Source organism: Centruroides vittatus, unplaced genomic scaffold (genome assembly GCF_030686945.1).
Source record: "Centruroides vittatus isolate TY-2023 unplaced genomic scaffold, ASM3068694v2 contig_10, whole genome shotgun sequence".
Taxonomy (NCBI): domain Eukaryota; kingdom Metazoa; phylum Arthropoda; class Arachnida; order Scorpiones; family Buthidae; genus Centruroides; species Centruroides vittatus.
In genome coordinates this window covers 874189-891681 of record NW_027120658.1, presented here as the reverse complement: position 1 = coordinate 891681, position 17493 = coordinate 874189, and the positions used below count along the sequence as shown (strand labels likewise).

At 31.0% G+C, this 17493-nt stretch overlaps 1 protein-coding gene and 1 long non-coding RNA gene across 2 annotated transcripts; both read right to left on the bottom strand.

The window, feature by feature from the left end:
• Positions 1 to 4923: 4923 nt before the first annotated feature.
• On the bottom strand, positions 4924 to 9985 carry LOC136977248 (uncharacterized). Its single transcript, XR_010881105.1, has 3 exons — positions 9823 to 9985; positions 9673 to 9734; positions 4924 to 5046 (listed from the first exon to the last, which is right to left on the bottom strand). It is a non-coding gene; the product is annotated as an uncharacterized lncRNA (long non-coding RNA).
• A 197-nt stretch (positions 9986 to 10182) lies between these two features.
• LOC136976394 (uncharacterized) lies at positions 10183 to 11600 on the bottom strand. The gene is made up of 4 exons (XM_067272030.1): positions 11383 to 11600; positions 11182 to 11212; positions 11054 to 11118; positions 10183 to 10394 (listed from the first exon to the last, which is right to left on the bottom strand). The coding sequence occupies exons 1-4, from the start codon at positions 11467 to 11469 to the stop codon at positions 10263 to 10265; spliced, it is 315 nt and encodes a 104-aa protein (XP_067128131.1). The 5' UTR covers positions 11470 to 11600; the 3' UTR covers positions 10183 to 10262.
• Between the last annotated feature and the right edge of the window lie 5893 nt (positions 11601 to 17493).

Here is a 17493-nt window from a genome sequence, read left to right as displayed (position 1 = left end):
TTCGTGTTTAATATGTAGCAGTCAAACAAGGGTTGGCTGCACTCGTACACCTGATCAAACGATCCAACTGTGATGTTGTTTTTCATGGTTTACCTGACTTTTGGGCAGAAACAATGATCCCATATATTTGAAAACACTTCACCATTTTCGCGACAACAGTGTTATGCACATTACAGATTTTACCAATTTTAGTAAAGGTCTTTTTTTCCTTCAAACACATATCTACCATTCTTTCTGTTGATATCATTTGATAATTGTATTCCTCCAGGCAACTTAGTTGATTCAATGGAACATAGATGTGATACAGTGATCAGAAGCTCTGGTTACACCACAAAATACTAATATTTTGTCCTAAAAATACTGGGTAAATCTGCATACTTACTTTGGTAGCTCTACTTTTGTCGCAGTGTAAAATATAAAAACTTCGTTTTTTCTCTTTTGTGAATCAGATTTAAAATAAATTCCGTTTGATTCAATTGAGTATTTTGACTTTGTTTTGTGCTCTTTTCAACTATCACAATATTAATTGTGTAGTAGGTGGTAAACAAAATAGAGGTTGCATTTTTAAAACATATGTCAAGGGTAGCTCTACTTTTGCCACTACTGTATACAGTTGTTATTATGTAAAAAACATACAGGAAGAAATAGGGAATGTTATTATTTTTATGTACAAATTAAATCAGAAATAAGGAATAGGAACTAATAAAAGATTATAAAAATAATAATAAAGAACACCAAACATTTGTATTTCTCAGATTCTCAACTGTATACCTACTTTTGCACGCTTTTGTATAACAGCCCGAAAAGTAAAAATGGAGCTAATTTAATGAAGTTCGATATACTAATCCTAGATTTTGGTAAAATTCGAGATTAAGCGGGCTACATTAATTCGTCTTTGTAATATTTTGACATAGTCAATTTACAGCGCTTTATTTTTTTTATGAAAAATATTAATGTACTGTACAACGTACAGTGAAAGTTAAAGTTAACCGAGAATTCAAATTTACTAGTTTTTAGTGTTAGAAACGTTTTATATATATATATATTTGTAAATGCAAGACTTTAGCTAAATTAATTATTTGAAAATTATTAAAACTTCTAAATTAAAATATTCCGATTTAATGTTTCGAATTTTACGCACCCACTCACGCGCACGTAATGCGAACCACATTAGATTTAAATTATTGACGCGGAGAATGAATGTTTTCTTAGCGTCTTTCCCCTGTACATCTTACTTTTCTTGTGAACAATGAAGTCGTGCCGGTCATGTATCTAACTCCGTTCAAGAGAAAATGTTTAAATTAGAATAACGTGATTTCTATTTCAAATCGGAAGTGAGTATATAGTTAATTAGGGCCTTCTGCTTCTAAGTTTCCCGTATCTGGTCTCGACATTCGTGTATCTAAATCCGTTCTCGAGATTGAGGAAGGAGAGCCAGACACACAGATGGATAGACGCCAGTGAGAATTTATAGATCTGCACTTTTTTAAAAACTTTAACTGAATAACACCGCATCATCGCTTTATAATTAACAAGTCTCAATATTCGGTAGTACAGATCCATTGGTGTGTTGTGTTTTCATTACTTCACGGCTTATTAAAAAATAAATTGCATTTCGGAAAAATTGTTCACAATACAGATTTTTATAAAGTTGTCGCATATTTGTTTTATAAGAAAAGTTGTCTTTATTCAAACTATGTATCCAATTAATTAAAACTAAAAGTAATAATTACAACTGTGGTGGCCTTTACACCAAAATCGAAATCGAAACTAAAACTAAAGTTTAAAATAAAATCAAAATTAATTAATTAATTTAAAGTAAAATCAAATCATCTGAAACATAATACAGTAGCCCCTCGTTATATCGCGTTTGTCGGGAGACAAAGAAAAAGCGCGATATATCCGGGGAAGCGATATAACCGAGTACTAAAAATCTGCCTTTTACTAAACAGATTACAGTATATACATGTTATGGAATCTCTAGCCCTTATTCTTTCTTGAGCACATGTTTTTGATATAAAATAAGCTTAGTTTTTCTATATCAAATTTTGTTCGTGGTTATATCGTATTAATTGATGTTTACATAAACATCGAACCACGAACGCCCGTTTAGCATTATTGTTTCTTTAACAATGGCGTTAAAAGGCAAATACTGTTGATATAAAAACAAAATATCAGTTGCGGTTTTATTATACAGCACTGTATTCCATAATGAATCGCTTATTAAAAATTCGTGTAATTTATATTTATGTGAAAATCCGAACTCATAACGTCACTTTTTAACAACGTAACTAAATCACAACATAACATCTTGACAATACAGCTTTGTCGGATAACTGTCAACTTTTACACCTGAGAGAAGATCGTCTTATAAGTTCTCAGAGTCGAAAGTGACCCTTCTCGTAACCTTCCAATCTGCTGTCTCGATTTCATCATTTTCGTGTAACAATGACGTCAGCAAGCGTAGATCGAAGTGACCGAACGGACGCCATTACTGCATGCACATGTTGTAGCTTTTCATTTCTTTTGTATATGTTACACGTGTTGTGTGCCGGGAGATAAAACAAATCATCAGAACGGAACAAAATTGAGTGTATTTTCCTCCCCAAAAAGTGAAGAATTGCGACGAAAATAGACACGAACAATTTGTTTCAAGATTTTGTTCCTACCAAAAGCTCAAGGGTAAGATAATGTTCCTGTCTGTTACTTTCCCAAGGGTAAGATAATGTTCCTTTCTGTATCTTTTTTCCAACCACTTAATATAATTATTGTTATATATTATAATTATATGTATATACATAATTATAATTTCCAGAAATCGACGGTATACCAAGCCGACGGTATCATTAGGGTTATCACTATGAGACAATGCAGTTGACATAATACTTATGTTTTCTATAAATAAAACAATATATAAATTTATGGATTATGTATAAAAATTACCATATTGTTCCATCTCAGAATGATAACCTAATGACATAATCAGTTTTGGAAAAATAAGTTACAATTGTTGTACTGTATTACCTATCAGTCCTTGTTTTAAAATGACTGATCATTCTGACATCAGCGCTTTTTAATTTGCAGGGAAATTCGCGAATTATATGTAAAAACATTTTAAAAATCAATTTTGCATATATCGTTTACTTTTCTAGAAGCGAATGCGATTCAAGTAGTCGTACACGATTCATCAGTATGGACGTCAACGCTCTACGCTTGATTATGTCATGAAGCCTGTCGAGAGGCCTTGTTTTCTAGCTGGTGTTGGTCGAACGAGACACAGTGATGTCAGTCCTGACGAGGCATAAAAGAAATGCCGACCCTTCGGTCACATTTTTCAATAAAAATTATAAATACAGTAATTGAAATTAAAAAAAAAAATAAATATTGAACATATAATAGAACATCAAAACTTATAATATTACAGAATGAAAATTCTCCAAAAAGCAAAACAAAGTTAATACTGTAAAAAATTTTAGAACTTTCCGTTCAGAAATAAAGAAATCTTTTCCTTACACTTTACAGGGTGAATTCGAAATTTCACACCTTTGTGTGAATTGACGCAATACCGTCAATTCACATAAAGGTGTGAAATTTCCAATTCACAGAAACTTGTAAATGAGGTGACAGTATCTAAAACCAATAAACCACGTTTTTTTGGAGAACATAAAGAGAACATAAATGATAATTGATCTGTCCACCTGTTCTACTTATTTGGATCTTGACGTATTTATTGTTACACCCGCAGTGGTAGTTTCCAGGACAATGGTAGGAATAAAATACCGTATTTCGTTGCAAAAAGAAATTAAATGGCAATTGATTATTTAAAATTTATTGACTCGAGTGCTTTTAAAATTTGAGAGACAAAAAAACCGGTGTATTTCGAAGAGTGTGAATAAAGTACTTGTTGCTAGACTTTGTTATATTTCATACGTAGTTCAGTCTATTTATAGCACTTTGGAAAAGTGTTAGTTTTGGTTTCGGATTCGGGTGAAGGAACATTTTGCTTGTGATATGTATACATAGATATAGATAGATTTAAGGACATTTACACTAAAATTTTGAAAATCCATACGATTTATTACTATTTTTATTTTTAAATCACAAACAATTTGACGTGATTTTATGATTCGCGAGACAAAAATTTACGAAATAAAAAGTTTGTTCTATTGTGAAGTAATTTTTCCTGTCAGAATTATGTTAGCCTCTAGTAACCATAGATTAAATGGAATATGCGGAAATATACTTACTTGTAAAATAATATCTATTCTATTTCACTCTATTTTATTTGCTTTTTGCTAACTTATTGTTTTATTTTCTTACTATCAAATAAAACATGTGCGCTAACTTATATAGTTGCTTCTCATTTCTACAACTTACTATCAACAAATAATACGTCAGCTTACGAGTTAAACGAAAAAGTAAAACACGAATTAATACATTTCGAATAAAAATGTGACAAGAAATCACATCGATACGACAAAAAAAAAAGACAAGAAAATCGGAAGAAAGTGATATAGAAATCAAAGGAAAACAATCAAAAGTAATTTGCCTAATAACTGTAAACAATTAGAAAGTAGTTTTATTATTTACCGTTTTTCTAAAAATCAGTCTTTCGAAATTCATATCTTTACTTTTATTGATCTTACAAGTAATTGCGATTCCAGTAGTATAATTTAAATCGTCAGAAAGACACCGACCTTAATATTTTAATTAAGTAATGTAACAAATTGCAATTATAATGAAAATTTCAACTGGCACTGGCAAAGAAAACAATACAATTCGAATGCGTGACGAATAAAATGGCGTATTTCTATTAGAAAAGGACGAAAGGTTTTTCAAAAAATATTTAAATTGGCAGAGAATTTTCGTCGAAATCCACTATTTATTAACTAAATATAAAATTTAGGTTTAGAATAGAATAAATTTCAACACAAACGTCTTTATTAGTCTTATGGATAAATTACAGGAATAAATGCAGATTACATAATTTTTTCAAAGGAGAAAATGAAAATTGTCTTGTTCCATTAAACATCGCTTTTTCAATGCCTGAAAACAAAACGTTATAAATTAAAAATGACGGTAACAATAAATTTGTAAATGCTTAGATTAAAACCTGAAAAATAGTATTTTCAGAATCAAGAAATTTTTATACTAGATTTTACTAATATTAATTAGCACTTGAATAAGGGCCAGTTGCCCTTAGAAAGTCCTCTTCGGCTGATGGCCCACGTATGGCGTTCTATACAAATAATCCAAATGCGTTTCGAATTGATATTTTAATTATCGTCGAAACAATTTCATTTGAAATTTTGCGCGACCAAAGATTATAAAGTCAAAATAGTCGATTTGTTCGAGATATCTCATACAAATATCTAGAATTTACCAAAGAAAAGTTTCGTAACTTCATGTCTATTCTCTTTACAAATTTATTCCTTATTTTACCAAGTGTTTGTAAACGACAGAAGAAAGCTAATTTCAAATAAAATAATGCTAAGAATATGGAAAAATACCATCGTGACAGTTCAATTATAAAAAATTAACATACTGTAATTATAAAAGAATAAAAATGCAATAAAATGTACAAAATGAAATGAATAAATTACAGTCAAAATTCTATCTATCGAGTAAATAATAGTACTCGAGTAATATCCAGTACCGTAAAATGGGGGTACGTTGCACCAATTTTTTGATTTTTTCTTCAGAAGTCTTTGCAATCTCTTATATTCGTGTTCTAAGTATACTGAGGTAAAAAGCATTCCTACAGTTTTGTTTGTGCTAAATAAAAGTTTGTTTTCCTGTGTCTATTCCAAAGCCTGAAATGTCTGGGCACAAGACATTTGAGACTTTGGAATAGACACAAAAATTGAAATGCCAATACAGTACCGTATTTTAAACTTTTTTCAATCTACAGTCTAAATCAAGAGTCTAGCCCAGTGATGGGCAAACTTTTTAAAGAGGGGACCAAAGGAAAGGAAAAATCTTTAGGAGGGCCAATATAATTTATTAAAAATGATACATTTTACAAAATTCTTGCATTTTTTGTGATACTAAGCCCTATTAATGACTGAAAGATTATGAAGGAGAATGTGATGAATGAAAATTTGACTACATTTCTAAAATTTTCTCATAATTTGGTTCGAACTGAGATGCACTTATTCTTAGAAGAGAAGTTAAATGCTCATCTGTCAGTCTGCTTCTAAGGCAACTCTTTCATTGTAAAAAACACCTATTCACATATATGTGATGAAGCAAACATAGCAGTAACTTTTTGGGCATGAGATAGGCCTATCATATTTGGAAAAGTGGATTTCGACAAGGACTTGTATAACATTATTTTGGAACATTAAAAAACAACTGTTTGAGTTGAGTGTTACATTGTAATTCAATCAATTCAAGTTGCAAGTCCGGTTTCACTGTTTCACATTAAAAGGCATACCAAAAATTTCAGAGTCTTTTTCAATGACACTGAAGTCTTCAAATCTTCGTTCAAATTCACCAGGAGTCTTCTCAGACTATCTTCGTAACTCTTAAGCTTTTCCTTCATCACCTATTGAATTCAACCTCGGGAAGTGAGAAAAGTCATTCTTAGCAAGCTGATTCACGAATAGGACAAGTTGTAATTAGAAAAGCCTTACTGTCCTTACAATTTATTATTATTTAAAGTCGTCTACGTGGACGTTATTTATTAATAGGACCTTGTACTGGTGTATTGGCACAGTAATGAGAGTTAATTCAGTAAAATTTATTTATTTTATCACCTGTAGTAGCAATATCCGTACACATTTTACACGTGTTTCGGGCTAGCATGCCCTTCATCAGCAGTATTACCACTATGTACTATAATTAGCAATAAAACATGTAAGTTACAATAAAATCTAAAATATTTAAAAATTAATAAAATACAATTTAAAACCTACTGTGAATACATATCTCAATTCCAAGTATGAATAGAATGAATAGTTTTTCGTTTTACAATTACAGATATTGTGTAAATACGTATTCCGACTTAAATTGACAATTTCCTTTCCACCATTAAACAATTTGCTGTATAATTAAAGGTAAAACATAATAAATAACCAAAGATAAACTGATAAATTAATACAATACAACTTGTAAGAAAGAAACTTACATTAAGGTTTTACGTTTCGCCATTCCACAGTGAAATAACTCCACCATACTCGGTGACGTTATAAATAAGCATAATTAAGCAACTCTGTTGCTTAATTATGCTTATTTATAACGTCACCGAGTATGGTGTTCCATGATTGGTTGATTATTCTACCCAAATTATTATTGATTTTATTCCTTTCTTTTATTATATATAAATGTTCATATAATTGCCTTTTGTAATTGTTTGATTCTTTTCTCTTTATTTTTATACTATTTTTGTCAATTTGGCATCCATAATTATTACAGTGTTCTGCGACTGCAGAATTTGCATAATTGCCCCTTATTGCTCTTATATGTTCTTTTATTCTTGTACTTAATTTTCTTTTGGTTTCACCTATATATGTTTTAACCGGATCACAACTGCAATTAAATGAATAAATAATTTCTTTTTCGTCCATTATATCTAATTTTTTGTCAGACCTATGATTGACAAGTTGTAGTTTAAAACCTTTGAGATGGCCCCAGATATCATTGATAAATTGATTTTTGCCTTGCATCTTGACATTCAACTTGTTCATGTGGCAGAGAAGATCCGTAAAAAATGTAAAATCCGAAAGCCATGCAGTATCTTCCAGGATTTTATAGTCTACAGACCCGTTTCTCAAGGAAGAATGTCACTATTTCGTCTTTCAGCTGCCAAACTCGCTCGAAGACGAGTCCTGCGCTAAGCCATTTTACTTTCGAGTAGTGCAATATATCAGAGTACTCAGATTGCATGGATTCTAGAAACTTCCGAAATTGTCTGAGCAAGCCCTCGAGATCGAATAGCATTAACCAGCTTCACAATAACGTAAAGCACAGGTTTCATATCCAAAGCAGATTTACACAGGGCGTCTTGGTGTATGATGCAATGTAGAAATATAACATTGCTACCTGGATATTTTTCATTAAAGATTCCAACACATCCAGATTTTTTCCCTGTCATATTTCTCGCTCCATCTGTTGTTATACTACATATGCAATTTATAGGTATTTTTAAAGTTGAAATTCCTTCCATAGATTCATGAAAAATATCTGACCCTGTTGTAGTTCCCTTCAACGACCTCATGCATGCTAGTTCCTCTGTAATACAGAAGTTTTCGTCAACACCTCTTATAAATAATAGCAACTGTGCAGTATCATTTATGTCAGAGTTTCATCCATAGTAATTGAGCAGAATTTAAATTGTCCAATCTTTGATTCCAACTGTGATAATATGTTTTTATCTATTGCTTCGATTTTAGAAGTCACTGTTTTCCGAGATAAGCTTATTGCTTCAAAATCTTTTCTTTTGTCAGGACAAAATATAGCAAACTTTGATCATGCAGTGTTTAACAAACTCTCCATCAGAGAGAGCTTTCTTACTTTCAGTAATATTGTATGCTACAACATAACTTGCATGTGTAGCTGCTTGCTGAGAACTATTTCCTTTCTTAAAAATACTTTGCTGACCTGATACTTTTTTGCGTAGATCTTTTGCTTTTTGTTTTCTTTCTTCGGTCATGGCTCTAACCTTGACATCGTTGTGCTTAGAATTGAAGGGTGGTGAAATGTTATATTCTTTGTAGACTGCTACAGTTTCGTTGCAGATGAGACATAGTGGTCTATCCCTAAAAACTGTGAAAAAGGATCAATACTTCCAAGTTCATTTACCTTTGAAAACACGGCACTCACGGAATCAACTTTACGTTTCTTAGATAACATCTTAGGGCTAAAATTTTTCACAATATGCAGAGTAAAACTAGCAAACCAACAACGCTAAGACAGGTCTGAATCAAGAAACGTTTCGATATCTAGCCGCGTTGTCAGTTTTACTCTTCGCTACAAAGTTGCCAGCAGCCAGTGCCTCTCACTCTCAAACATAACATCCCAATATCTAGGATAAGTCAATAAATTTGTATGTCGTCACTGATATAAAACGAAAAAGAGGAAAAAAAAGGAAAATATTTATTTTTCTTATAGCCTGTATTCTTTTTTATTCGTCAGATTAGGAATATTGTTGCGCGGGCCGGATAGAACACTTCAGGGGGCCGCATCTGGCCCGCGGGCCGTAGTTTGCCCATCACTGGTCTAGCCAATTCAAAGAATTGTGTTATGTCCAATTCAATTATCAAATGTGTTTTAATATGCCCTGTGTGAGATAAAATATGTTCAAATGATTGATACTTTACTTACCACAGGTCGGTAAAAGTAATTTGCAAAGTTGTGCAAAGTATCCCGTCTAGGAGCGAAGTAGCCACATTTTACGATAACGAATAGCAATTAAAATGCTTACTTTACTATTTTCTACGCTCTATTGATTATCTTAGCAATTAAAGAGTAGCCAATGTACAAATAACAATATTATTAACGATATTCATTATCTAGATGGGGGTTATTAATGTAAATTTAATAAATTTACATGAAAACGAAAAATTGCCTAATTTCAATATTTCTTGGCTTGAAAATATATTTTAAAAATACAGATAACAAATAAATAAAAAAGAAATAAAAAATAAAATGAAATTAAACATAAATATTTACATTGTTGAATTCTTTATTTCTTCGACTTTTTCTTCCAAACGTCTATACATTTCTTCTAATTCCTATATTTATAATAATTCCTATATTTATAAAAATGGAGTTTGTATATATATATATGTATATAATAAAATAATAAGACGGTCCACTTACTGAAGATTCTTTAAGAATTCGTTCAATTTTATTTTTTAATTCCTGCATTATAAATAATTATTAATATAATAATATTTCATAAAAAATAATAAAATAACAATAAATGAATACTAATACATTAGCATTAATGCAATGTATTTAAGAGTTGACTACTTGCATCATCACACGAAAAACACGTAAATTATACACGTAAGTAACTATATATCCTCGTACTATCGATGAGTCCATCTTTATTTAAACAGAGTTAACTTAATAAACTAAAATCTTCGAATTAAGTATGCAAAACTGAACGTGATAAAAAGTAAAACAAAATTTTTACACTGGAAAATTAAGAATGGATAAGTCATTATTTTAATCGAAATCATTGCTAGACTAGAAAAAACAAGTTTCGACCACTCTTGGTTTTAAGTAAACAATGAAACAAAATTTACATGTTAAAATTATTGAATTTGTCCCTGGAGTATTGTTAATATGAAATATGAACATATATCATTTCTTATTGTACTTACTTTGTTCTGAATCAAAACTTCTCTCAACTTTTCACAGTTGTTGTCATTTTTTCTCTTCAATTTCTATTCACAATAATGGTTAATAATTTCATATTAACTAGCAAATCTGATTTTATTCCACAATTCTGTTCTAATTGTAATTTTTAACTAAAAGTAATTATTACTACAATGCAAATAAATATTTACTTTATTTTTGGTTTTAAATTATTTAAAACAAAAATTATTTAAACATCTTGAGAATAATCAAAACAATCCACAAGATGCATTGCGCACCGAATAATCAACGTACAGTACGTATATTAATTATTCGGATTTCGGTTGGACCGCCGAATATGATCGGGAGAAGGATACTATTATATATATTTGCATTTATATTATATATATAAATTATACATAACTATTTACATACACAATAAGACCCCTCCCGATCATATTATTTTTAAAATTTATTCTTCAAGGAGAACAAAACATAAAAACTTTGCATGTTTTACTTTTGTTCTGGCGAACGTACAAAACGAAATCAGTTACAGACTTTAACATTGACGAAATTTTTGCATTACGACGTCAAGAGTAACATCACTATCATATTGATATCAGCCGTGACTTATCTACTAAAATACGCGAGTGGCGCGTAGTATTGAAATACAATAAAATTACATTTATATAAAATTATGTCAAATATTTAAATTAATTATAATTTGACTGTTATATACTGTACTAACTGCTATTGTTTCTTCAATTTCAGCCACTCTTTCTTTTGTCTTCTTATGAAATTTAGTTAAATCTTCTAAAATCAAATACAAGTAAATAATTCAATTTAAAGTAATTTAGCTAGAAATAGTAAATTTACCTCTGTGGCAACACAAAGGATCACTTCTTGCCTAAATAATAAAAGAACAATACATCGATTATTACTTAACTTTATTTATTACAACGTTTATTTGTAAACAGTGAATTTTTTATTTGAATTCTGATGTGGAAAATTGTCACTTATAAATGACTCGATAGAAAATTATTAAATGATATTTTATATTTTAAAATTACAACTTACGACTGTAAAAGAGCGTTGCTGAATCTGTAAAAAAAGACATATTAGAAAATGTTTAAAAGATATAAAATTTTTAAAAATTGTTTCCATTTATTCTATGATTATCTTTCTGTAAATAAATGAATGCGTGGAACCAATTATAGCCACAGTATGGACCAATTATCAAACACTTAACAGAATCTCCGACAATTAAAGCCTGACTTAATAAAAATTTTTTAAAATATTTTATTTGAGGTTTACAAGAATAATTTAAATACGTTAAAAACTATAGCAAATTATACGTTCGTTTTGATTAAAAATGCCAGACTCTGTATAACCATTCGATATCATAGTCAACGGTTTAATAGAAGAGTGAGCATTTACAACAATAAAATCAAAAAATAGTCGCAATTTCAGTTATATTTTAATAACTCTCGATTTGCTGATTTTATTTAAAACAACACGAGTTATAATAATACAGTCAATTAGGTATAAAAAGTGATAATTCGCCGTATTGAATGTATGTTTGTATAGTATACAGTGAATTGTGTGAATATTTGTATGGCATAATCACTACATATAAGATGGAACGATATAATCAGTTCGGAATAAAATAAAAATAAAAAAAATGTATATGTAAATATATAACGAAAGTTTCGTATTATTATTAAGTTTTTCAGGATTTATTTTGTTGAAACAATTAAAATAATACAAAAGCTTTAAATTGTACATAAAACTTGTGTAAGAATCGCATGTAGAAATAATTTCAAAAATACGAAAATTGTTTTCCGCAATGTTATAAGATATTTTTTTATCGCGATAGAAACTCGCTCGTTTACGCGCATTTAAAACATTAATACATTTTTTTTTTTAACTCTTTCCGCCCTGTGGGCACTAAGAGGGCCTCTTATAGTAGGCCCATTATGGGTTCGGCCAGGCCCACAATGGGGCGACCGGGTGGTGAGGGACGGGGCCCGACATATCCGAACGGACCACCCCCGAAAAATTCCTAGGGATTATTCGACCCGTTCGGATTCGATCCCGGGTCCCCCAGAGCGGTAGGCTGCCACCTTAACCGCTCGGCCATCCGGCCGTCTACATTAATACATTATCATCAGCAAATGTTAATATTTAATCGATTGAGACTAGGCTTGGTTATTTCATGGAAAAAAAATAACTTACTGATAAAGGCTGTATCGAAAAAGATGATCTGCAACTGGAACACGTAACTGTTCTGGAACGAGAACAACTGGCGTGCGGATATACTAAAATGCAAATACAATTTCCTTCGACAAATGGATCGGGTTGCTTTAAAAATTACAACGAAATATTTACGAAAAATTTCTAAAAAACATTTAAATAATCACAAACGCTAGTGAAATTACCTCGATCATTATTGAATGACCTGTTTGTTGGGGACTATAATTAGCCTCCGGTGGAGCCCGATTTGGATTCCTGTAAATAATAATGAAACTTTGACGTGTTTTACATTATTATATTTAATTTTCTATATCTTTAACGTATATTTTATAATTAATTCTTTTAAGATTTGCGTTTAAGTTTTTATTTTCAAACAAGTTATTTTTCAAATGAAATTTAGCCATTGGCAAAATACTTTGGTTCGGTCCATTCGGCAAATACGTGTGATAATGCTTATGTATTTTTTTATTTTTTATTTTTAGAGAGAGAAGGCTGTCCTTAGACTTAGCCCAGATGGAAGGATAAGGAGAGGTATGGGGTATATAGGGTGGATGGGAGAATAGGATTAGGGTAAAAAGGATAAGATGTGATGGGATCCAACGAATGCCTTGCAACGCAATTATTTTAAATGAACCGTATAATACAATAACATATTTACAAACAGACTGCCATTTTGGCTGGAGGTTATAGCGACTGCTAATTACAATGTAACAGATATATACATTTTTACAGTTGTTTTATACTTTCCGAATGTCATTTAGGCAACATTGAAGAGAGAGTTCGATCATCTTCAATGCGTTGATAGTTGTTTGTTGTTTGCAGAAAATTACAGTTCGTTATGAAGGTGTTGAAAATCCTGAAAGTTTCATTGCTTTCACATAGAAAGTCCATCCTAGATGGCCAATTTTGTCCATTCTAAACACAATGGGGGATCAGTGACTGACGTTCGTTGTCTTAAATAGGACAATCTCATATGGTGTGGTAGATGTCCTCGACAGTATTGTTGTCATACTGACATTTGATCGTTACTACTCTTTTTGAACCTATAGAGGTAGCTCGGGAGGTTGCCGTAGCCGGTTAAACATTGCATCAATTCATAACTGGAGTTGATGTAGTTTCTTTGTTGCCTGTGTTGAATAGAGGAAAGGAAGTTGAAAATTGTTCTACCCGTATTTGACGAAAGCTAATGTACTGTACGTCGATGTCATACGACAAAGTGAAATATTTGAGTAGAAGCAAACTTCTTGCGAAAAACTAAAAAGTGAAATCAGAAGTGGCATCGAGTATATGTGCAGAAAAACATGAAATTCCAAAAAGATCAAATATTTCCAGCCTTGTAAAGTTTGAAGAACGTCACAATATGTGTGTTAGACCATAGTCTGTCTAGGATGGCCACGTTCCTAAAGTTCCATTGATCAATATTTGAAATTTTTGTGAAATATTAGCAAATTGGTAATCAATTATAGATTTTGTCTGAAAGTGTGGTAGATCATTGTCAAGATTTCATATTCACCCTTAATCCAAAACAATTGAAAGCGTATATTTTGCATTTTTGGATTAGACGAGTAATATTATACTACTAGCGATAACAGAACTGCTCTATTGTCAAAGCAGACAAAAATACTTTTTATTCTGCCAACCAAAACAGCGAATCCATTCGGCAGCTGCTTTTAAGACCACTAATTGGGTTCTTTTCTTTGGTGCGCCAACACTTTCGATTCATTGAAACGAGAAAAGACTCAATTTAACTTTGTTTTCATTTTTCGATGCTCGTGTTCGATTTTGCTGTCAAGGAATATGTTGAAAACTGTGGTTTTCCATTAAATATTTTAAATTCTAAATTAAACTCCGTGTGGTGGAAAATCAGAAAAATTGAATTTATACAGCTGTAAACGGAAGACAAACTAACGGCTTAAAGTATTATTTGACTTCTAACGATGAGGGTATTTTAAAATATGATAATGCTCGAAGTTCCGTTTGATTATAAACTTTTCGATCTCTAAGTGTACATCAAAATTATGAAAGTCTGGAATTGTGAAAATCCAAATTATTAAGAAAAAAGGATTAAATAAAACTGGAAATATGGTATATGTTGTGTATATACACAAATATGGTATATACTCCTATGTACAAGATGTCTCATTTTAATTAATTACTCAAAATATCTCGAAAAATGTTCATCCTACGAAAAACAATGTTTTACACCGAAAATGTTCTGCATCGGGGAGACTCAAGACGACAGTATCGGTTTTCTCATAGATGGTGTTAGTATCGCTGACACGAATATCATATTTTCAAATAAAAACCCCATTTTTTATTACATATTTGAATTCTACTGAAAAATAAGATATTTTATTTGGAACATTTTGGTCGAATGACGCGCAGAGCAGAAGTTACGAACATTGCTATTTTTAGTTCATCAGTTATGCTCTTGCACTTGTATCCGATAGATCGTGGCTGCTTCTGTATCTCAGTATTAATAATAATAATAATAATAATAGCAATAGTTGTCTTTAGTAGTCTTTTTCTACCAAAAAAAAAAAAAAACAATAATCTTGTTTTATTTTTGTATTATTTTCGAATTACACTTCTCGGTGCATGCGTAGACTCGCTATTGTAATAAGTTAGAAATTTATTTATTGTTTTTTGTGCAATAAAGATAGTATATTACTATTTCTATTATTATTAATTAATACACAAATACAAAGGTAGGTCTGTCAGATACACTAGCCAGAGCATAACTATTGAACTAAAAACATCAACGCTGGTAACTTCTGCTAGGTGTATCATTCGACCAAAATGTTACAAATGAAATAACTTATTTTTTTCAGTAGAATTTGAATATGTATAAAAAAAACTAAGTGTTTCCATTTCACAATATGATATTGGTGTCAGCGATAGGAACACTTTGGACGAAATCGACAGTTCCGTCTCGTGTTTTCCTTGATGCACAACATTTTATGCAGGGGCGGACTAAGGCCTAGGCAACCTAGGCACGTGCCTAGGGCCCGTAATTTTTGGGGCCCGAAAATTAGGTTTTTAATTTTTTAATTTTTATAATTAATTTTTATTTTTATTTAACAGAAAAACGTGATATTCATAATTATTGCTGAAACGTATCCAAATTATGCCGAATCGTTGATTGATAAAGTCGACAAGTGTGGACGAGCGTTCCCGTGCTTATGCATCCACGCCCGCGAGTGTCGATGTGTGTAAATACGATCGAGCCTCGCGCCTATCGAGCCTTTACTATGCACGTGTTTAAAAAGCCAAACGTAGCTATTTAAAATCAGTGTTTCCTGAACGTATTGCATCTTATGTGAGTTGTGATTGAAAATTGTGCAATTAAGACTTAAGTACCTAGACTTGATTGCAAATAGATTGTTTTAGATTTACAGTTAATACTTTCTGGAATTCCTAAAATAAAAATGTAAGTTTTTATAAAAGTATTACATTATTTAATTAAAATAATATATAATATAAAATACCACAAATTGTGATTTTGTTTGTGATTGTGATATTGAGTAAAAATAAATTTAATTGAAGATCATTTTCTTCTTTCTTTTAGTACGTGGTCTTTAAAATGAGTTCCTATAAACATTTAAGTGGAAGTGAAGAAAGAAAACGAAAAGCAGATAGAGATAAAGTGGCAAAACAAATGAAAAGATCGTTGGACAAATTTTTAACTGTAGATGGAGAACAATTACAACAATCGTCATCATTTTCACAAATTTCACCTGCTCAAACTCCAGAAACATCATTTGTGTCCGAAACTATTCTGCAAAAAGACCAGCAGGAGAAACCAAGCAATTCCGTTTGTGAAGATGAAACAAAAGGAGAAAATATAAATTTAAAATCATCTCAAAGTAATGATGAAACTAAGAGTTTTGTAAACGATATTGCATTATGGCCAGAATACTTAACAGACGCCATGCGAGAGTATTATATAAAAAATCCACCAAAATCAATAAATGGATCTTTGGAATCATCTTCTATTCGATGCAACGAAGGGTCAAAACAAATCACAAGAAAATTAACTATTGCCTCCTTCTTCAGAACTATTAATAGCGGGGAAAAAGTTAAAGAGATTGGTTGGCTTATACTGAAACCAACAACTTATTGTACTGTTACGTCTGTAAATTATTTTCCAAGCAAACAACGCTAATGACGAAAGGGACGAATGATTGGAAAAATGTACATAAAAAATTGTCAGAGCATGAAAACTCCAGTGACCACATTACCTCTTCCAATAAGCAATGCAAGCGGTGAAAGATCATTCTCAGTAATGGCCAGAATAAAAAATTTTTTAAGATCCACATTAGGCCAACAAAAATTAAATAGTTTATCATTACTTTATATAGAAAAAGAGTTATTAAATAACTCTATTAATTATGACAAACTAATTGACGAGTTTGCAGAATTAAAAGTGAGAAAAAAGGCAATATAACTAATCAATCTGGGTATATTTGTTTAAGTATTATTGTTTGTTTTAATAAATTATGTATATTTAATTTTTGTACATGTATATTATTTTTTTCCTTTTTTTTTCTTGGAATCCGATAATTAAATAGAACTACATACTATATGCTTTAAAACCAAACTACCAAACGCAAAGTATGTGTCATGACTGAAAAATAGGCCCGGAATTACAATGTTGCCTAGGGCCCGCTTTAGCCTTAGTCCGCCTCTGATTTTATGTCTAGATCATTTTTTTCTTAAGATGTATATTTTTGAAATTTCAGAATAATAATTCCATTTTAACGCTCAACTATTGTAAAATATTTAAACTAAAAAAGACTTGCCATTTATATATCTGTTTTGAAGAATAATAATCAAAATTGATAATTACATATTTATTAAAACTTACTGGTCATTTCCTTCTGGTGCTGTGTCCATATCGTCCATATTTGAAACAAAACTTCGCCAAGTTATCTC

Excerpts from the sequence above, each read along its gene's own strand:
- LOC136976394 (XM_067272030.1), bottom strand. The coding sequence starts at position 11,469 with ATGGAAACAATTTTTAAAAATTTTATATCTTTTAAACATTTTCTAATA. Across the intron at positions 11,213-11,382 it reads AGCAACGCTCTTTTACAGTC|GCAAGAAGTGATCCTTTGTG; the intron begins GTAAGTTGTAAT and ends TTTATTATTTAG. Across the intron at positions 10,395-11,053 it reads AAATTGAAGAAACAATAGCA|AAATTGAAGAGAAAAAATGA; the intron begins GTTAGTACAGTA and ends TATTGTGAATAG.